This window comes from Tympanuchus pallidicinctus, unplaced genomic scaffold (genome assembly GCF_026119805.1).
Source record: "Tympanuchus pallidicinctus isolate F22 unplaced genomic scaffold, pur_lepc_1.0 scaffold3, whole genome shotgun sequence".
NCBI classification, from domain to species: domain Eukaryota; kingdom Metazoa; phylum Chordata; class Aves; order Galliformes; family Phasianidae; genus Tympanuchus; species Tympanuchus pallidicinctus.
Genome location: NW_026294747.1, coordinates 56011480 through 56031120, shown reverse-complemented (window position 1 = coordinate 56031120; position 19641 = coordinate 56011480). Strand labels below are relative to the sequence as shown.

General features: G+C 48.7%; 2 protein-coding genes across 2 annotated transcripts in view; both read left to right on the top strand.

Annotated features, from left to right (window-relative positions):
* MDGA2 (MAM domain containing glycosylphosphatidylinositol anchor 2) overlaps nt 1–19641 on the top strand; it is a 303099-nt gene that overhangs the window by 166109 nt on the left and 117349 nt on the right. Inside the window, exon 7 of the mRNA XM_052692294.1 lies at nt 10483–10752. Coding sequence (XP_052548254.1) covers nt 10483–10752 — 270 coding nt within the window. The remainder of the gene's footprint in view (nt 1–10482; nt 10753–19641) is intronic.
* On the top strand, nt 4238–6382 carry LOC128087257 (inositol 1,4,5-trisphosphate receptor-interacting protein-like 1). Its single transcript, XM_052696705.1, has 2 exons — nt 4238–4824; nt 5167–6382. Exons 1-2 carry the CDS (start codon nt 4369–4371, stop codon nt 6364–6366), a joined length of 1656 nt encoding a protein of 551 aa, XP_052552665.1. The 5' UTR covers nt 4238–4368; the 3' UTR covers nt 6367–6382.

Here is a 19641-nt window from a genome sequence, read left to right as displayed (position 1 = left end):
GTCCCACCTTTCCTGTCTTTGGCTGAAGAGGGGAAATTAGCATGCACTGAGAGTGCATTGAGAGCAGAGATGTGCTCTCACAAATGCCCATGTGTTGGGCTGGCAGCAACCAGCACAGAGGGATGGATTCCAGGGCAGGTCTGACAACTGCTCATCTCCAGGCCAGAGTTCAGCAGCACACATGTGACATTCAGTCAGAGCAAATCCCATCACTGGTGGCACCACAAAGCTGAAAGAAAGAGGCTTTGTGTTATAGGAGCATTGCCATGTGGTGCTGATTGCATATAGGGTTTCAAGCAAGGAAATACCAAAATAGTAAGTCAGAGCTCCCATAGTTTTATACTGTGTTCACAACAGATATTTGACCCCTTATTTGCTACGTTGAGCTTCGTTTGCTGGAAACCTTCATCTCTCTTCTAAATGATTTTTCTGTGGTTTGAATCAGGCTTTTAATGGGAGTCAGTGACTGCGCTGCTGGATTTTTGTTTGTGTTTACCTGTTTGTGTGTGGGATAGGTTGTAGTTAAGTGAAATGCATGGTGTAAGCAAAGAGAGATTGCTGTATGCAAACCATAATTTTCATGTACTTACTGTTTGGAGTGCTGATGAAAGGGATGTAGCACAGCATTTTTATCACGTCAGCTGCTCTCTCTGTCTCACTACCTGAAAGGTGGCAAAGGGCCCCTTTCATCTGGAGGATTATGAAGCCATTATGGTAAACAGCAGCACCTGCTTGGGTTGACATTGTTGGAGCTTTCATCTTTTCTTGGAAGTTTTGAAGCATTCTTTGTGGTTCTCTTGTTCCCTGCTTCGTGACTTGATGTTTAGTGAGAGCAGGGAAGAGCAGCTTCTTGTTGGAGTTGTTCAGCAAAAGTCATTAATGCAGGTGGGGAGGGGCCAGCTGAGTGCTTCCATAGCCATCCCCAAGATTGGGGATGTCCCTACGGGTCTGGAGCTCAGTTCTGGCTGCATAGAGGGTGCCTGGATCCCTGCTTCTGCTGCTTTCACCCAAACAAATGCACCTTAAGAATGAAATGCAACATGCCGCTTGGTTTCATACCTCTAATCCCAGAACAGGACTCCATCCACAAGTTGATGAAATTGACATCGGGGGTCTTAGCAAAGGGTCACTGACACAGTCAATAGGCAGTGCTGCCAGTTTCTGCCTGCACTTCTAGCCAAGCACCCAGCCTTGCCACCATCACACTGGCTTCCTGAGCTCAGTCATTTACACTGGGAAGTGCCTCCAGGGCCTGGAGCGTGCAGGAATGGAGCAGGAGGCTGTACGTGTTGTTCTGTGCTCTTAGGGGTTTCCCTGGCTGGGACATTGCATGTTCTCTGCTTGCCCTCTGAATGCAGTCGGATCCTGGTGGGCGAGTGCCAAAGAAAACTCCTAGTTTGTAGCCGAGTCTCATACTTGCCTTCATGATATTCTTTTAATATTGAAATAAGATTCGTATATAAAGCAGAGCACATAAAAATATATCTCTAGTAATGGTGACAGTGAAATGTCATTTTTGGATGGAGCGTTTTTATTTCCTTTCATTTTCAGTCTCACCTTTTTTAGTTTTCTATCCTCAGATTTTGCCCAGAATTTCCAACCGATGGAAATATAAGCCCATGTTTATTTAGCACTGCTGCTTTTTCTGTCCTAGCAATATGGATTTAGACATTGGCTCATCCTTTATGTAGTTTAGAGAATGCCTTCAAGAAAAGTCCTAATCCAGCAAAGGTGGATTCCTCAAAAAAAAAAGTATATCTCAGATCGCAAGAATAAAGGAGAAAAGGATCTTTGCTGTGTTCTGCCTCTTCCAAGCATGCAAAATTTTTCAGAGGGTAGTGACTTTAGCACTTGGTCTTGTTGAACCCCATCCCATTGGCCTCAGCCCATCGACTGGCCTGTCCTTGTCCCTCTGTAGGACTTCCCTACCCTCAAGCAGGTCAACACTTCCTAACAACTTGCTGTCATCGAGGTGTACTGAATAGATGCATAATGCAAGGAGCTTCGACTGGACTGCCTACAGAGGAACCTGCATCAGTGATTCTCTGAGCAGCAACAGCAATGCCTCACATGTGGAAGCTGACCAAATCGCAGAACAGGAACAGGATACGAATTGGTTGAGGAGCTGCTTCCTGGACATTTCCAGCACTCCGTTTTGGCAAAGGCCTTTGCTAAGCACAGTGACCTGAGATAAACGTAGAGTCAAGTTTAGCATGCCTGAGAGGTGGATCTGGAGAGCAGGAGGTCAGAAGTGCTCCAGTATTATCATGATGACTGGCTTCCCAGTTGCCTCCCTTGTTGTTGCACTGCGTGGCTCTGAAAAGCACCAGCCTGGAGCTCTGGCTGCAGGGCCCTGCCAAATGCAGGAAATCATCGGGCAACCAGGGACTGGTGAAATTCGGAAATCTGAATGCTAAGGAAGCGTCCAGGAAAGAATAAGTACTGCTTCACTGGGTCACACAGCTTCTGTCAGTTATTAATATTTATTAATATCCTTTCTTAGGATGTTACCGGAAACAGAGAAGCAGAGAGAGTGTCTTCTCTGGAGTCATTCAAAACCCTCCTGGAGTACCTTTATTACACATCCTATGCTAGGGAATCTGCTGTAGCAAGGGGTTTGGTCTAGGGGATGTCCTGAGGTACAAATGACTTCTAGCCCTGACGATCCAGGATCTCCCCTGCCTTCGGGGAGGTGACTCTGGCCTTACGTTGCTGTAGTCTTTACACCCATGGCCGGGAGCCTTGTGCTGCACGCAGCAAGGTATGCAGGTGAAGCACAGTTCTTCTGACAGCTGCCATCATTCAGCACTGGTGAGGCCGCACCTCGAGTACTGTGTTCAGTTTTGGGCTCCTCACTACAGGAAAGATGTTGAGGTCCTGGAGTGCGTGCAGAGAAGGGCAACAAAACTGGTGAGGGGTCTGGAGGACAAGGCTTATGAGGAGCAGCTGAGGGAGCTGGGATTGTTTAATGTGGAGGAGGCTCAGGGGAGACCTCACTGCACTCTACAACCTCCTGAAGGGAGGCTGTGCTGAAGAGGGGTTTGGCCTCTTCTCCCAGGCAACGAGCAGGACACGGGGCAATGGCCACAAGTTGTATCAGAGGAGGTTTAGATTAGACATAAGGAAGAACTATTTCTCTCAGAGAGTGGTCAGGCACTGCAATGGCTGCCCAGAGAGGTGGTGGAGTCGCCGTCCCTGGCAGTGTTCAAGAGGCGTCTGGATGACGTGCTGCGTCATATGGTTTAGTGCTGGTGGTGGCAGTGGTGATGAGGAGATGGTTGGACTAGATGATCTGGTAGGTCGTTTCCAACCCTGTGATTCTATGACTCTATGATCATGCTCCCATCCTACAGGGCCATCTCCTTAGCTGCCAGAGCACTCAGTGCCTACGGGGCTGCCTTGGTTCAGCGCTCACAAGCTCCCAGCCCAGCCTTTCTCTGTTAGCCTTCGAGAAATATTCCTGCTTCGTGCACATGTGATTCTGTAACATGGAGCAGACGCTGCTCAGTGGGCAGTGGCATATCTTCTCTACAGCAACACCTCACCCAAAGGAGCCAGAGGCTGCTGCACACAGGGGCATCCTAATATTCATTGTCAGAGCCCTTCTAGCAGCCCGGCTCGAGCCAGCCAGCCTTTGGCTCAGAGCACCTTCAGACCACTGGAGGCTGAGGGAGCAGTCAGCAAAGGGCCGCGTAACGTCAGGTGCGGAGATCTTGACACGACTGTCACCAGCCTTCAGCTTTGCTCCCTCTGTGGCATATCAGCACTAAGATGAGTTTTCTGCATAGTTTGAAAATTCTTACGTTTCCTGAGGAGTCACAGGACTCCAAATGAATTTCAAGGGACTGTGTATTTGGAACATAACCAGGGGTGTCACATGAGGAGCACAGCATCCATGCAACGTGTCACCCGATTTTCTTTTTGAGAAAGGCCTGGGGGGCTCCTGCTGCTCTGTACAGGGTATCCCCATGAGCCATGGCTGTGGCCGCCCAGGGCAGCTGAGGGAGAAGGGCCAAAGGGTGGGGTCGGGCTGCCCGTTTGTGACATCAGCTGGAATGCATAGCATCACAATGCAGGGGATGGCTTTAGGGCCGCTGTCAGGCAGCACGGCTGCAGTTTGACCTGGGCCATTGGTGAGTGCAGCAGCAGGGGAAGGTCGGGCTGGATGAGGGAAGTGGTGCAAACGCCGGCCCCTGTGGAAGTGCCACGGGCAGTGCTTGGAACCGTCCCTGCCAGCCCTGGCCTCGCTCCCTGCTGCCACCCAGCTCCCTCGTACCCACTGCTCCTCCCCGAGCACAGGGCCATGCAGCTGCTGGCCCCGCTCCTTCCCAGTCCCACTGAACCCCTCTCTCCCATCTCTTGCAGATCATGGCTTTGGTGCTTATTCTCGCCTTGTTGGTGAGGGCTCTTAGTGACAATGCGGTCATGCTCGAGGGCGTGCAGCAGCAGGAGGTCAATCTGCGAGAGCAGATGACACAACTGCAGCACGAGACAGAGCAAAGGATTGTGGAGCAGAGAAGGGTGGACATACCAGATCTGCTCTTTACTCAGCTGAATTACGGGAGGATCTGGTTCTGTATGGGACTGTTTTTCCTGCTCTTTTGGAACATGTGGCAGTCCGGAACAATGAACCAGCACAATGACAGCAGCAGTAAAGAGGACAGCTTCAGCAGCCAGGAGGAGGCAGCGGGGGCAGAGCAAAAGGAAGAGAAACAGGAGAAACAGGTGGAACAGGTGGAAAAGGTGGAAAAGGTGGAACAGGAGAAAAAGGTGGAGCAGAAGGAAAAGCTGGAGCAGGAGGAAAAGTTGAAACAGAAGGAAAAGGTGGAACAGGAGAAAAAGGTGGAGCAGAAGGAAAAGCTGGAGCAGGAGAAAAAGGTGAAACAGAAGGAAAAGGTGGAACAGGAGAAAAAGGTGGAGCAGAAGGAAAAGCTGAAGCAGGAGAAAAAGGTGAAACACGAGGAAAAGGTGGAACAGGAGAAAAAGGTGGAGCAGAAGGAAAAGCTGAAGCAGGAGAAAAAGGTGAAACACGAGGAAAAGGTGGAACAGGAGAAAAAGGTGGAGCAGAAGGAAAAGCTGAAGCAGGAGAAAAAGGTGAAACACGAGGAAAAGGTGGAACAGGAGAAAAAGGTGGAGCAGAAGGAAAAGCTGGAGCAGGAGGAAAAGGTGAAACAGGAGGAAATGGTGGAACAGGAGGAACAGGAACAACAGGACGAGGTGGACTTCTACAGAATACCCTGGACCAGATTTATTGCAGAGCGTGCTCTTCTAAAGGCACAAGGAAGGCCGTCCAGATGCCAGCTGGTGGAGGAGCTGATGAGCGACCTCCTGCTGGCCTGCAGATTTGTCTGGTCAAACAGTTTCTATCCAACCCTGCGGTCTGCCATCGGGGTGGGCAGCGCCTTTGAAGGCTGGAGTCCCCGGGAGGAGGACACTGTGTACCGCCTGCTCGTGCCTGTGGAGGCCCCCCGCGGGCACATCTTCCACCTGGAGCTGCATGATGAAGAGGATGAGCTGGCAAGCAACCCCCGCATCCGCGTGGAACTGAAGTGCATGTGCGAGAGGGAGCAGCAGCTGGGGGACGTGCTGTGCTTCCTCCACCACCCTGTGGAAGACCTGGTCCAAAATCAGGACCCCAGCCTCCTACAGACCCTCTGCACTGACGTCTTCCTGGATGTGGAGAAACTTGTCACCTGGTTCAGGGTACAGGTGGCAACAGTCTGGAACACCACCCTTCAGGCAGATGCCTACAACCTAAAGGTGCTGCCCTCCAGACGCTCCTGTAAGCTCCAGCTGACAAACAACTCCAGCGGGGAAAAAATCCTGGTTGAGCTGCTGTTCGGGGTGCAGCAAGCCAACTCGGACATCTTCCTGAGCAGCCAGAACACAGAGGCCATCTTTACGCCCAGCACCATATGGCCGCAGAGCTGTGCTGTGGCGGAAGTGAAGTACTTCCAGTACTTGCTCAAGAAGGCTGGAGAGAACAGCGTCATCCAGAGGTGCCTGAGGTTCTTATCCCATACCATGGTGGGCATGGGCTTTTCCAACTATGTGCTCAAGACCCTTGTCTTCCACCTCGTGAACATCATCCCTTTGGGGAACTGGCAAAAGAGGAATTTCCTCAGTCGGCTGGAGAATATCCTGCAGTACCTGCACTTCTGCCTGAAGTACAAACGCCTGGTCCACTTCTTCATTGGCAATAAGATGATGCCTGACGAGGTTATCCTGCCGCACAGCTTCCGGACAGCCACCCCGCTCAACCTCTTCCAGCACCTGGAGGACGACCCGGACGCCGAGTCCAGGGCACTGCGTGACTTCAGGGTGCTGAAAGATCGCTTCCTCAGACTGCTGCTGTTTGGACGCTGAGAGAGTTCTTTGTCTGAACTCTGCTCTCTTTTTGGCTCTAAGCTCACATGCTGTGAGCAATAAGACTGGCCTGTCTAGGAGGCCAGTGGTGGGTGTTGCCATGTGGCAGTCAGCACCAGTTTGTGGACAGTTTACATTTGAAAGGATTTCTTTGGAGAGAGTTTCCTGGTGGAAGATCTGGCCTGTGACCAAATGACTCCAGCTTGGTACAGGAGATCTGGGGATAGTACCACTGTATCCTGTGAAGGCAAGATGCAAGTGGGCACTTCCCTGCTCCCTCTTACCTGCTGGCAAGGCCCAGAAGATGGGAACAAAAGGAATTCTTGCTATGGTCCACAAAACAAGAAGCTGTCATTCCAACGACAGCTGACTCAACCTCTTTGGACTTGACTTCTAAGTTTGTACTGTCATCGGAAAAAGTTGTTGCTGTGGTCGTCGTCATCATCCGAACAGCAACCTCCGACGGCCCAACTCTACTGAGGATCAACATCTGAGCTACGAGTTACGCTGGAGACCCAGTGGTGACTCAGTCTCTTGCCATCTACAGAGACTCCTTGCTTTTATTTCCAATCTCTTTTCCATCACCCGACCTACCTTTCCATCTCCCTAGGCAACCAGGATTCGCAATAAACTGGTCGGGCCAACATTTGACCTGTTGTGTCTTAATTTCGCCGTCGTGTGCACAGATATTAAAAGAACCTCCTAAATCTCCCTCCTATAATTTGGAGCAAGACAGCCTTCGTGTGCAGAGCTCTGCTTGCCGGGAGCACCGCACACGGCAGCCGTTCCCTGCTACCACACCGTGAGGAGCCGGACCCCGTGCAGCTGAAGAGGTGTCTGCACAGAGCTTCTAACAGAGACTCCTGTTACAGCTGGGCAGGGACCGCCCGGCCTCTCCGAGAGCCGCGTCCCTTTTGTTCCGGGAGCTTTGGCCTCTGCACAAAAGCCAAGAAATGCCTTGCTCAACTCAGAGCTGTGTTTGAGTGTGACCTGTGCAAGGAGGGACTGCAGCGTCAGCCGCACAGTGCCGTGGTGAGACGGCTTCAGAATACTGCCATGACGGGAGAGTCCACCGTCCCCTGGGCAGTGAGATCTGTGCTCGGTCACCCTCAGTTTCAGAGGATGCTCTGTGATGTTCAACCAGCCTCGTGTGTCCTTTTAGGGAGGCCGAATGCCATTCTGTTTTGTCAGAACCTCTATCAGCTGGGGCAGGCATGTAAGTTCAGAGGAAAATCACAGAATTAATCAGAAAAAAAGCTTTCATGCTTGGTTCCTCCCTTCCCACTCTTGGGAATGGAAGCCCTTGACGCCTTCCCTGCCCTGGCAGTTACGCTGACTGTTACAACGGCCCTCCCGGCCCCGCGCTCTCTGCCTCAGCGCTGCCTCTCCTCAGAGGGGAGGGGAGGGCACCTGGGGCCTCCTCTCCCTCCTGCCTTTGGACTCGGCAGTTGTGGCCGCAGTTTGGCCCGTCAGGGAAAGGGCCGGCAGCCAGCGCAGGGAGACGGGGAGCCAGAAAGCTTAGGATCCCAGAATCACTCAGGCTGGAAAGAGAATTGCGATCCCCGCGCGCAACCGCTCCACACCATGCCCACTGCCCACCTCCCTCAGTGCCACATCTCCAAGGCTCTGCAACACCTCCAGGCAGGTGACCCCACCGCTCCTGGGCAGCTGTGCCTGTGCTAACTGCTCCTTCTGACGAGGTCTTTCCTAACATCGACCCTGAACTTCCCCTGGCCCTACTCAGGGACACCCCTCTCATCCTGTGGCTGTTACCCAGGAGCAGACGCCGATCCCTCCCTCGCCCCCAGCTCCTGTCAGGGAGCTGTAGAGAGCAGCGAGGGCTCCCCTGAGCCTCCTCTTCTCCACGCTGACCCACCCAGCTCCCTCAGCCCTGTGCTCCAGAGCTCTCCCAGCTCCATTCCCCTCCCTGCACACGTTCCAGTGCCTCAATGTCCAGCTGGCGGTGAGGGGCAGCACTGAACGCAGCGCTCGAGGTGCAGCCTCACAGTGCTGAGTGCAGAGGGACGTTGCCCTTCTGCTGCTGACCGCACTGCTGCTGACAGAAGCCAGGAATGCCGCTGACTTTCCTGGCCACCTGAGCACACTGTTGGCTCGTGTTCAGCGGCTGTTGCCCACCACCCTCCCCAGGACTTTTTTCCTCAACGCAGCTCCCAGCCACTCGGCCCCAATCTGCGGTACGTCTTGGGGTTGGTGTGAGCAAAGCTCACGACCCGACCCTTTATTCTGCTGGATTATTGGAAGCTCTGCTTTTGTACCGGACTGTTCTTCTTGCTCTTTTGGAACATGTGGCAGTCCCAAAAAATGAACCAGAATTCTATGATTCCATGATTCTACGAACCAGCACGATGATAGCAGCAGTGAGGAGGACAGTTCTAGCAGCAGGGAGGAGGAGGTAAGGGGCAAGCATGAGGAAGAGAACAGGAGGAACTTGTAGAACAGGTGGAACAGGACGAACAGGAGAACAAAAACTGTCACCTTCCATCTTGTGGAAGACCTGGCCAGGGAAGTGATTGTTCCCCTCTTGTGAAGCCCCATCTGCAGCACTGCATCCAGGCCTGGTGCCACCAGTACAGGAAGGATGTGGAGCTCTTGGAGCGGGTCCAGAGGAGGGCACTGAGATGGTCAGAGGGCTGGAGCACCTCTGCTACGAGGAAAGGTTGAGGGAACTGGGCTTATTTAGTTTGGACAAAAGAAGGCTCCGGGGAGACCTCATGGTGGCCTTATGTCACGGGATTATTATTAATAAAAGTCCGTGAGGGGGCACTGGACCAGGAAAGAAGAGGGAAAAAAAAAAAAGGTACCGGTTTGCCGATACCCGGCCGGCCCCGGGCCACGTGCGCTGCGGGAGAGGGGAAAGGGCAGAGAGCTGGCCGATGGTTTTAACAAAGAGAAAACACAACGGCAACGATCTGAGATGCAAGGGTAATGTACTGAATTTAACTAAATCAAACAAAACGAGAGAGACAAGAGTATATAAAAAATGAGAGTCAAACCGCGATAGTGCGAGGGAAAGCACGCGGCGAGCTGAGACGGCTGAGCCGGGCAGCACGGAGAGAGGCAGCCGCTCCGGGTCCTGTCCGCAGCTCCAGCCTCTGCCGGCGAGGTCCTCCGGGGATGCCGCCCCTCCCCTCCCATCAGGTTACTCAAAGAGTCCACAACAGTAAAGGGAACCAGAACATTAACTCGTTAACTCCCGCTGGTCAGAACATGATGTTCTGATGTGGAAGACTGACAACAAAAAATCATGGAAGTGCAACACTTGCCAGTATTTCAATGGAACATATAGACAGGAGGGGGAACGGCTGTTTATGAGGGTCGATAGTGATAGGACAAGGGGGAACTGAGACAGGGAAGGTTTAGGTTGGATGTTAGGAGGACATTTTTCACCAGAGGGTGGTGAGTCAGTGGAACAGGTTGCCCAAGGAGGCTGTGGATGCTCCATCCCTGGATGGGGATTCAAGGCCAGGCTGGATGTGGCTCTGGGCAACCTGGGCAGCTGGTTGGCGACCTGCACATGGCAGGGGGTTGGAACTGGATGAGTATTGTGCTCCTTTGCAATCCAGGTCATTCTATGATTCTTTGATTCTATGATGTTGTTCCCACAGAGGTGGCTCATCCTGACTCAGCAGACACAGCTCAAACTAGAGATTCCTCTCTGTTTTCAGCCAAGTCCCAGGATGTTCATCAGGAGGTGGGAGGATTAAGAGGGCTGGTTTTCAGCAGGGAGGATCTCACTGGAAGAGAGCAACACGTTTTCTGTGCCAAAAGAAATTCTTCCTAATGCTTTTCTTCCAAGGCTGAAAATCCTGTGTGCTGGCACATGTCCCATACAACATGCATTCCTTCCCAAGCACAGTGACAGGGTTGTTCTTAACAAAAAGCCCCACCTGCGGTTTGACAGTCAGGGAAGGGAGATGCCTACACAGCGGGGAGCAGGGCAGGGTGAGGAGCATAGGCACAGAAGCAGGAAGATGGGGAACCAGCCCTCCCACAGGGTTTGCTAAGAGATCAGTGGATCTGACTGTGCTTGGCAGGACTGAGTGACAGCACAGACATCACCCCGCTACACCTTCCTCTTCCCCTTGTGTCTTGCAGCATCCCCTTCTATTAAACTCCTGGTGGATGACCCGATAGTGGTGAACCCTGGAGAAGCGGTCACCCTGGTTTGTGTGACGACAGGAGGGGAGCCAGCCCCCAGCCTGACGTGGGTGAGGTCTGCCGGCGGCCTGCCTGAGAAGACGGTCCTCAATGGCGGAACACTGACCATACCCGCCATCGCGTCAGAGGATGCTGGCACCTACAGCTGCGTCGCCAATAACAACGTTGGAAATCCTGCAAAAAAATCCACCAACATCATCGTCAGAGGTAAGCTGAGCTGGGAAACCAGCAGCCTTTACTTTGGACTTTAAATTGAACCGTAATCTGGCAGGACAGCTGTGTGCACAAAGAGGTGTCCTACCTTTCACAACACATTTCTGGTCATTTCTAATGATGCGTGAGATTAATTGGTGCTGACTTAAGATAGCCAGTGGCTCTTGTGGTAGGTCCAAAGACAGTAGTTGGACCAAGGGTGCAGCGGAGCCCCTTTGCACCACAAAGATGCAGCAGTTCTCCTACTCAAACCAGAGATGAACGCTTGCCAAAGGCCACAATGCGCATTGCGTGTGATGGGAAGACTTGGCCATCCTCTGCACACCCCCTTTCAGCAGTGCCTTCCAGGCAAGAGCCACGGCAGAGTATCTCTCCTAGTGGCCATGAGATCCAGGAGGTGTCATTTCCTACTTCACCCTTTTCTTCCTCCTCATCATCTGAGTGTGATACAGAAATGAAGGCTGTTGTGCACGCTGTGAGTCTGCTGCCGTCAGAGACTGCTCCCTGGGTAGGAGCTTTAGATTAGTATCTATGCTTTAATTATGCAAAATAGTAGGATAAATGTCTGTCTTAGATAAAAGGAAGAGAGGAGTGCTTGCAGAGCAATTACTGAGAGGTGGAAAGAAACTCTCCCCACTTGTTTATTGCTTTCTGGATAACCCCAGGGATGTGGCCAGTTGGTTTGAAGGAAGAGTTCACTTGGCTGGTGGGCATCACCTGAGTGGATTAATGTACCTGCAGCAAGCAGTTCATCTGAAACTAATTTTCTATAATCTATGAATGCTACTGAAACACGTTATGGGAACGTTAAATAATGCCATGTGATTAATCATACTTAGGAGAAACTGCTATATAAGGAGCCAGTGGTGTGAGTATTTTATGAGAGCCATAACCCCTGTTCTCTTCGTGTTGCCCAACATATTACACTCTTCAGCAGGATGGTGAATTGGAAGCTATTTCTGTTCAGGGGGTCAGGGAGAGAGCGTCGCATCAGCCTCGGTCTGCAGGAGTTTATCAGGAGAGGCCCACAGATTTATTTGTAATACGGTATTTCCATTTGAAGTTTTTGACATTTGGCTTAGGGGGTTTGTTGTCAAGAGGCCAAAGCAGTGTTGTTTCAAGAACGCAGCATCGACATTAATTTGCTGTGATTTACAACGGTGATGAGGTTGGGAAGGGAAGGTGGGAGTGAAGCACTCGCTCGGAATAAGCAAAGGGAGAGGAAAGGCTTTGTGTGAAAAGAAATCTGAGCATTTTAATTGACCCAGCAGACAGCACCGGGGAGCCCAGAGGAGAAACCAAGTCCCTAACTCCCTGCAGATACAAATTTCATGAATCATAGCATAATAATGATATGCCCTCACATTTTTATTTATAGAAGCCCATGCCTATGAGATGCCGAGGAGCTGCAAAATGTTGAACAAAATATCATTAAAACATTTGAGGAAGGTTTTTTTCTTCTTCTCTGCTGTACGGATGTTAAATCTGAGAAGGAGGCAGCACCAGGAACACTCCCCCATCCAGTCCTGCAGTGCAGCATCCCAGAACACTGCTGCTAGGATTTTCCCATTCGCTTTTATTTCTGATTAAGGAAAGGACTGTCTTTAAAAAAAAAACCTCTTTTTTATTCTGGTCTTATATGTATTAAAAGGAACATTGAGAAAAGTAGCAAAATACGAGAGGAATTTGTATCCAAGGCTGGATTTTGTTCCTCAGCACTTTCCCTGCAGCTCATTGCTGCTCTCTCTTTCATCTCTTTTTTTTGTTGTTGTTTATCAGAATTTTCACACCGCAGCTGAGGAGAAAGGAGTATTAACTTGACATGGCAACTGAGCCTTGCAGGAGAAGCATTTGATAATTGGAGTTTGCAGCTTCTCTCAGGTTGGACTGCTGAGCCTGGGAATAGACAGTAATCCCCCAATCTTACGTAGATAGAAATGTAAAGATGTAAAAAGTGCCATCAGGGCTTGGATTAAATTTGTTCCTGTTAAAATTCACTAACTTTCGCCATGCTTTTATCTGAACATTTCTTTTTTGTGTGTGTGCTTCATCCCATTGATGCCAGCTTATCTTCAGGAAGCTTTTGGCATTTTCCTGTCTTTGTAACTGCCCAAATTCATAAATGCCCATCACACCTTTCTTTGAATCCATTGTGAATGATGCCACATGACTGCCACACAATTAAAAAAAAGCAACCTAAAATCAGAGAGAGTCTTTCAAAAAGAAAGAATAAGTACCTGAATGTCCAGGGTGTAAGAAATTGGCTCCTGGGACTGCTGTGAGGTGCACAAGCAGCAGAGGGGTAGCAGATGCCACTAATGATTTTGGTGCACTGCTTTCTGTCAGCTCCCAGGACGGACCTGCAGCCTTCCAATGTTCATGTGCATTTAGGTGTGTTCTGTTTTTTTTGCTAGCACTCATTTTCCTGCCCTCCCAATGAGCATGGCATGGAAGATTTTTCTAAACTGGATGGACCAAAGCTGGCATTGCAACAAAGAACCCATTTAGTCATAACCATCTTTGGGTGCTGTTTTTTCTCTCTTTTGCCCTGTATGCTTTAAGCAGGAGAGAAGTAAAAGATTGAGAGAACAATGCTTTTCCAGCTGGCACAGATGCCTCTATAACAAGGCCACGTGCCATTTAACTGGTGGAGCCACCATTTAGTGGGAAATGCAGTGAAATGCAGCTTTTATGAAGAACGTCATTATCAGTTTAGCTCTACCCAAAATTATTGCAAAATGCCTCACTGCACCAAAGAAATTGTCATCTGTCAAGGTGTCTGGGATAAAGCAGAGATAGAGGGAGTGCTATCTCATTTCAGCAGAGCTGGCTGCTCACCAATTCTAATGATGAAAGTTTCTTTTTGAGTATTTTCTTTAGATTAGTGAGTTCTTTAAATGATTGCAAGGCTGCCAGCGTTTGAGTGTTGTTGGGTGTTCTCATCAGTGGCATCTCCACTTCCTGCTCTCAGGCTGATGAGCAGAGTAGCTTCCCTTAATGTATTTCTAGACAAAGCCATTCGAAAGCGGAGGAAGCTCTAAGGGAATCTTGATTCCTCTCATTTGATTAAGACTTGAAGTTTTTCTCCTTCTCTTTTTAAAAAATAAAAAGCCTCAGATAGCAAATCACATGCCACCCCCTCTGGACAAACAGAGCTCCCATCGACCTTCCAGTCTGATGTACAGATCTGTTGCTCCTCCTGCTTGGGTGATGTTCTGTTCTTCTGACTTTTCCCCTCCAATGCTATTTTTCTGACGTAGGAGAAGTCATTCATGATGAAGGCCAGGGAGATGGAAGTCTGATGTACTTCTTTCAGAGCACTTTCCAACCCTAAATACCCGTGTTGGATCACTTTCATCATGAATTTGTCACGATGTACCTTTGTTGGTTGCAATTCAAAGTAAATTACGGTTAGTCTTCTTAATGCACGTTTTTTAAGTCAGCCATTGGTGTTTCACCACCCTTGGACCAGCACACATGGTGACATGGCTACTTCCTGATGTCCCTCACGTGCATGGCGCTGCAGAAAGGCTTCACCTTATTGTCAGGAGCTCAGCAGTTCAAGGCCTTGTTTCTGATATGGCCCCACACTCAGTTCCTCCCCGTGCTCAGGCATGGCATCTTGGACATCTGGCTTCTCCTGTGTCCCAGGAAGCATTTCTGGCCTGAGAGTTTCTTGGACTTTGCTCTTGGAGGTATTTCACTCCTTAAGATCCTTCCATGTTTGTCTGGAGAAGGTACCACAAGGTATTAGAGTAGTGAAAAACTAATATTGACCTTGTCAACTTCAAGATACTGCATAGGAACATCATCGTCACAGTGCCATTCTGTCTTTGGGTGACAACTGGGTGACAGTTTGGGTGTCAAAAGAGAAAAGGATCAAAGTAGTTATATGGTGTATAACCTGGTGTGGGGAACCTGCTTTGGCAGGGGGGTTGGACTCGATGATCTCTGGAGGTCCCTTCCAACCCCTACAATTCTGTGATTCTGTGATATGCCTGTGCCTTCTAGAAAATCAAGACGTCTTCGTCATGACACAAACTGGTACTCAAATTATGAGAACATGGAAATAAAAATATTCCCAAAATGCAGTGAAGAAGAAAATGACAAAAGAATCTCTCTGTAGATACCAGGATGTCACTGAAGAAGAAGGGATTTGGTAACAAGGAGTGTAGAATGGCTCTTCCATCCAATAAGAGAGCAGAACTGCTGGGTCGCATCTTAAAAAAACATCTGTGCATCACAATGGGAAAGTGGTAGAGCAACGTTTTACAGGTCATCAAACATGAAGCAATGATATTGTTGGGAAGGATGTCAACATACACGAGCTCAATTTTTTTGCCTCTTCAGCAAGTTCTCCCTTTACCTTCTTTAAACAGATTCCATTGTCTCTTTCATTGCAACTGCTGCATTATTTTAGTGCCAGTTGACTCTGAGTGTGTGACTTTTCCTTTCTTTGAAGTGGAAACATAATGTCTAGAGTTAATTTTTCAAAGGGGTGGGATTCCCTGCCAGTTTAAATATAAAATAATAATTTTAAATAACCTGTGCTCTACATTAGCACAAAAGCTTTTGCTGAACAAAAAGCACTCTGGAGAAATGCAATTTAAGGCTGAGATTGCTGGAAGTACCTATCCCATTATGCCTTTAAAAACTATACATGAACTATGTAATAGTGATTGCTAAAAGGAAAGTGGAAAGGAAAAAAAAAAAGACCAAGATTGAGAAATAAATTATATTTCTGTTACTTTTGTGTTAGATTAAAAATAAAAATAAAAAAAAATATTGAAATCTGGTATTTCTGATGTGCACTCTTGCACTCCTGGCTTCCCTCCTGCTTGCCCACTGTGGCTCTATTTATCCTTATAGCTTCTCTGGAATTTCCCTTGTTGGCTTAGAGTGACTGCATGACCTAAAGTCTACAGTGATGTCTCTGTGTACATCAGCATCTTTGCTGTCAGTCCTGAGAGACCCTCCAGTGTTGTTAATAATGGAAATGTGAGTAGGGCTGGTGGTCAAGTGCCAGTATAGAGCTGTGGCTCACAGATAGGTGCAAGAGGTGAGATTTGGCTTCTGGGAGTGCATTGGAGAGTCAGTGCCCATGGCAGCTGTTGGGTGCTGGCCAGCAGAGGAGTGCTGTGTCCATCTGATGTGCTTGATCCTTAGCTGGTATTGATAGGAGAGGGTAGGGGAGAGGAGGGGAGGCGAGAGGAGGGGATGGCTTGCTTGAGGGCTGATTAAAAGAAGAGTAATTTATTGGTGCCAAGATTTGAAATTCATATTCAAGAATATGAGCCCTCCTGGATCATAGAATCCAGACACCTTTATCCCAAACATCCATCTTGCCTTATTTTGTCTCTTGCATCATTCTTTGTCATTAACATGACTAGCTCCAATTTCAGTAACTTTCTTCCAGTGCCCTCTCAACCTCCCCCCATATCTCACTGCTCAGACACTAAAATCTTCTCTCATTGTCAGCACAGGAGTGCCTGAGGTGTGTTTGCCATCCCTTGAAAGCTTTGCCACGGATTGACAGCAGGGAATGGTGGGCTGAGATGGATGAAGGGCTGTGCTTTACCTCCACTGTGTCACTACAGGGCCTGGATGCCTCCACCCCATCAGGGCCTGGGACTGTGCCACTGTATGGTGGTTTTGTCATTTTGTTTCATTTTATTTGGTCTTTTTTTCCCCCACCACCTTAAACAATTTGCTTAATGCTGCATACTACCAGCCAGCAGTCACCAGCTTGCTTAGTTTCTCTTGTGCCTTGATGGACACGTTTAAACCACATTGTCCTTCTTGAGTTTTAAATGGACCTTGCAGAGCTGCTTGCAGAAGGGTTGAGGAGAGCCCGCTATGGTGAGCAAAGATATAAGGAATAGCCCTTGTGCTGGTGCTCCTCCACATATTCCTCCCAGCTTGCCAACAGGATCCAGCAATACAGGCATTTCACTGAGGCTTGGATTGAGACAAGATTCTTCCTGGAAAAGCTGATCTCGTGGCACAGTCAGCACATTGCTACAGTCATAAGTTCCCGGTGTGCTATCTTAAAGTTTACAGCTCTGAGAATGAATGTGTGAAAAAGTCGAGCTTCGGAGTTTAATAAGTCCATTTATTTTTATTAGCTGCCATAGTACTCTCAGGCATGTGTGCTCTCCCAGGCTGGGCAGAGCTGTGGATGAGTTCATAAAATGGTTCCATATAAAAATGGAGATGGTTTATTGATTCTTCTCCCATTTCATTAGGACTTCTCAGAGCCTTTGTGTACAAAAATCTTATTTTCAAATAAGTTTGCTCTTCCACGAGCCTGACACACTCCACATGTCTGTGAAGGCCTTGAGGTGATACTCATTGGGTCTCTCTCCATCTGACCATTGCTGTGTGGTTACTTCACATATTGACGTTATTTCTACAATAGAGGGCAAGGGAAAAAAAGTTATCTTCACTCAGGCATGGCTAGCAATACTAGCAATATGAACTACTGATACATGGCCATTTTTTGGCACCAGAGCGGTGCTGTAGTTTAATATTGTATTGTCATAGAATGGCCTGAGTTGAAAAGGACCACAATGATCATCTGGTTTCGCTTCCTGCTATGTGCAGGGTCATCAACCAGCAGCCCAGGCTGCCCAGAGCCACATCCAACCTGGCCTTGAATGCCTGCAGGGATGGGGCATCCACAGCCTCCTTGGGCAACCTGTGCCAGCACCTCACCACTCTTATAGCAAAGAACTTCCCCCTGACATCCAACCTCCATCTGCCCTCCCTCAACTTCAAACCATTTCCCCTTGTCCTGCTGTCATCTCCCCTTTCCAAGAGCTGACTCCCCTCCTGTCTGCAGGCTCCCTTTAGGTACTGCAGGCTGCACTGAGCTCACCCCGCAGCCTTTTCTCTTTTCTCCAGGATGAACAAGCCCAGCTCCCTCAGCCTATCTTCATACGGGAGGTGCTCCAGCCCTCTGATCATCTTTGTGGCTCTCGTCTGGACCCTCTCAAACAAGAGGAGCTGTGGGCAATCCAGTGGTGGAAACTTTGGGAAGCACAATTTGCTATGGCTGCACAGGAAAGGTGCTGAGCGCTGATCTCCAAGTGTGCTGTGGGCAAAGAGAAGGGTGAAGATTCACAATGTTTTGCTTTTTGGCATTCAGGAAGGCTCAGCAAGGCTTTTTTCTTTCTTTCTTTTTTTTTGACAGCTTTGGCACAAGAACTGAACTTTATGAAGGCATTGGCCCTGGAAAACACCCAGCTGTAATGTTTGGAGGGTTTATAATTTGTTTGGCAAGTGTGCAGCCCACTGGGGATTGTGTCAGCTTGTCTGAGCTGTTTAATTTATATGCCAGTTCTTGTCTGGCTTGCGAGGAGTCCTGTGGCATTCCCATGTGCTGTGAGCTGGGCAGTCAGTGGCTGGGGATGGCCTTGGTTATGGGGCTGCTGCTCAACTAGCTGCAGTGGCAGTGGCTTTCTCATCATGGGAGTGCTTTGGCTTTGTCTCCCTTGCTTCTTCTTGGGGTTTCAAAGCTGGTTGAATGGCAGTTTCTCAGCAGTGCTTGGAAATCTCCAAGCTTTGAGCTCACCTCTGGCCATGCTTTGAGCAGGAGCTGGGTGGAAGACCTCAGGACTTGCCTCCTCACCTGTAGGCCTGTATGGCTTTTCTCCTCTGATGAGGCTCATTTTTCTTAGATATTTCCTTCTAAAAGCAGTTAAAAGAGAATCCATGCTGTGTTCCACATACTTTGATCTTGGCTTCCTCATTTAAAGGATCATACACTGATTAACATCAGGCCTTAATGGCCTCAAGATGTACCAGGGGAGGTTCAGCTCAGATGTCAGGAAAAATTCCTTCTCTGAAAGAGCAGTCAGGCTCTGGAAAGGGCTGCCTGGAGAGTGGTTGGACCACCGCCCCTGGAGATGTGCAAGAACCATTTAGATGTGGTACTAAGGGATGTGGTTTAGTGGGAAATATTGGTGGTAAGTGGACGGTTGGACTGGTTGGAGGTTTTTTCCAACCTTGATGATTCTATGATTCCAGCTGGTAAGTTGAAATCTCCTTCGTTACAGAGAGGTATGCATCTCCTCTCCCTTCAGGAAGGAAAGGCAGTAAAAGAAATTGAGCTAGTCAACATGACCACAGGTAAAAACAGACATGTGTGACGTGGCATCTCCAAAATAATCTGTCCTTTCCTTTTAAAAACTAAAAGCATTTATAAAAATAGAGACAAAACCTGAGATTTCTCCACAGTATTTGCATTTAAATTGGAAATGTGAATGCATCTGGTTTTGTAAGTGACAAATAATTACTTGATATTAAAAAGTTTGGAGATGCTCTAGAAGATGCTTGACAACTTAATTGTTCTGATAACTACTGAACGTTAACGTTTTAAAAACTCTTTAAGCCAAGACCATGTTGACAGAGACAAAATGAGCCTCTGTTGGTAAAATGCTGAGAATTTCTGTTGTGTTTTTTTAATCAAGACTCCAGTTTTCCATAGTATAGGAAGGTGAGTATAGAGAACATTTAGGCAGCATAATTTTGTCCGGAAGATCTTGCAGATCTTCCAAAATATCCTATATAAGAAATCTGAATTTTGAGAAGAGAGGTCAACACTGGTGCACGCTCTGTAAGAGCTCTTTTAGTGCTGTTTTTTAATGTTCTCCTTATGAGCCAAGCAAGATGCACCCTGCCTGCACACTCAGCAGGAGTGGTTTCACCTGGAGAGAGCTCTCCTGTGTGAAACCATGGAACAGCATTCCTTGCTGCTAATGCAGGAGCCTGGCTCTGTGCAGTGCTAATGCCTGATTTGATTTGATATTAGGCTGACTTTTTAAAATTCAGAGTGAAATGCTCAGATCTCTGTTCAGAATAAGAAAGTTTCCGTGTCTCAGC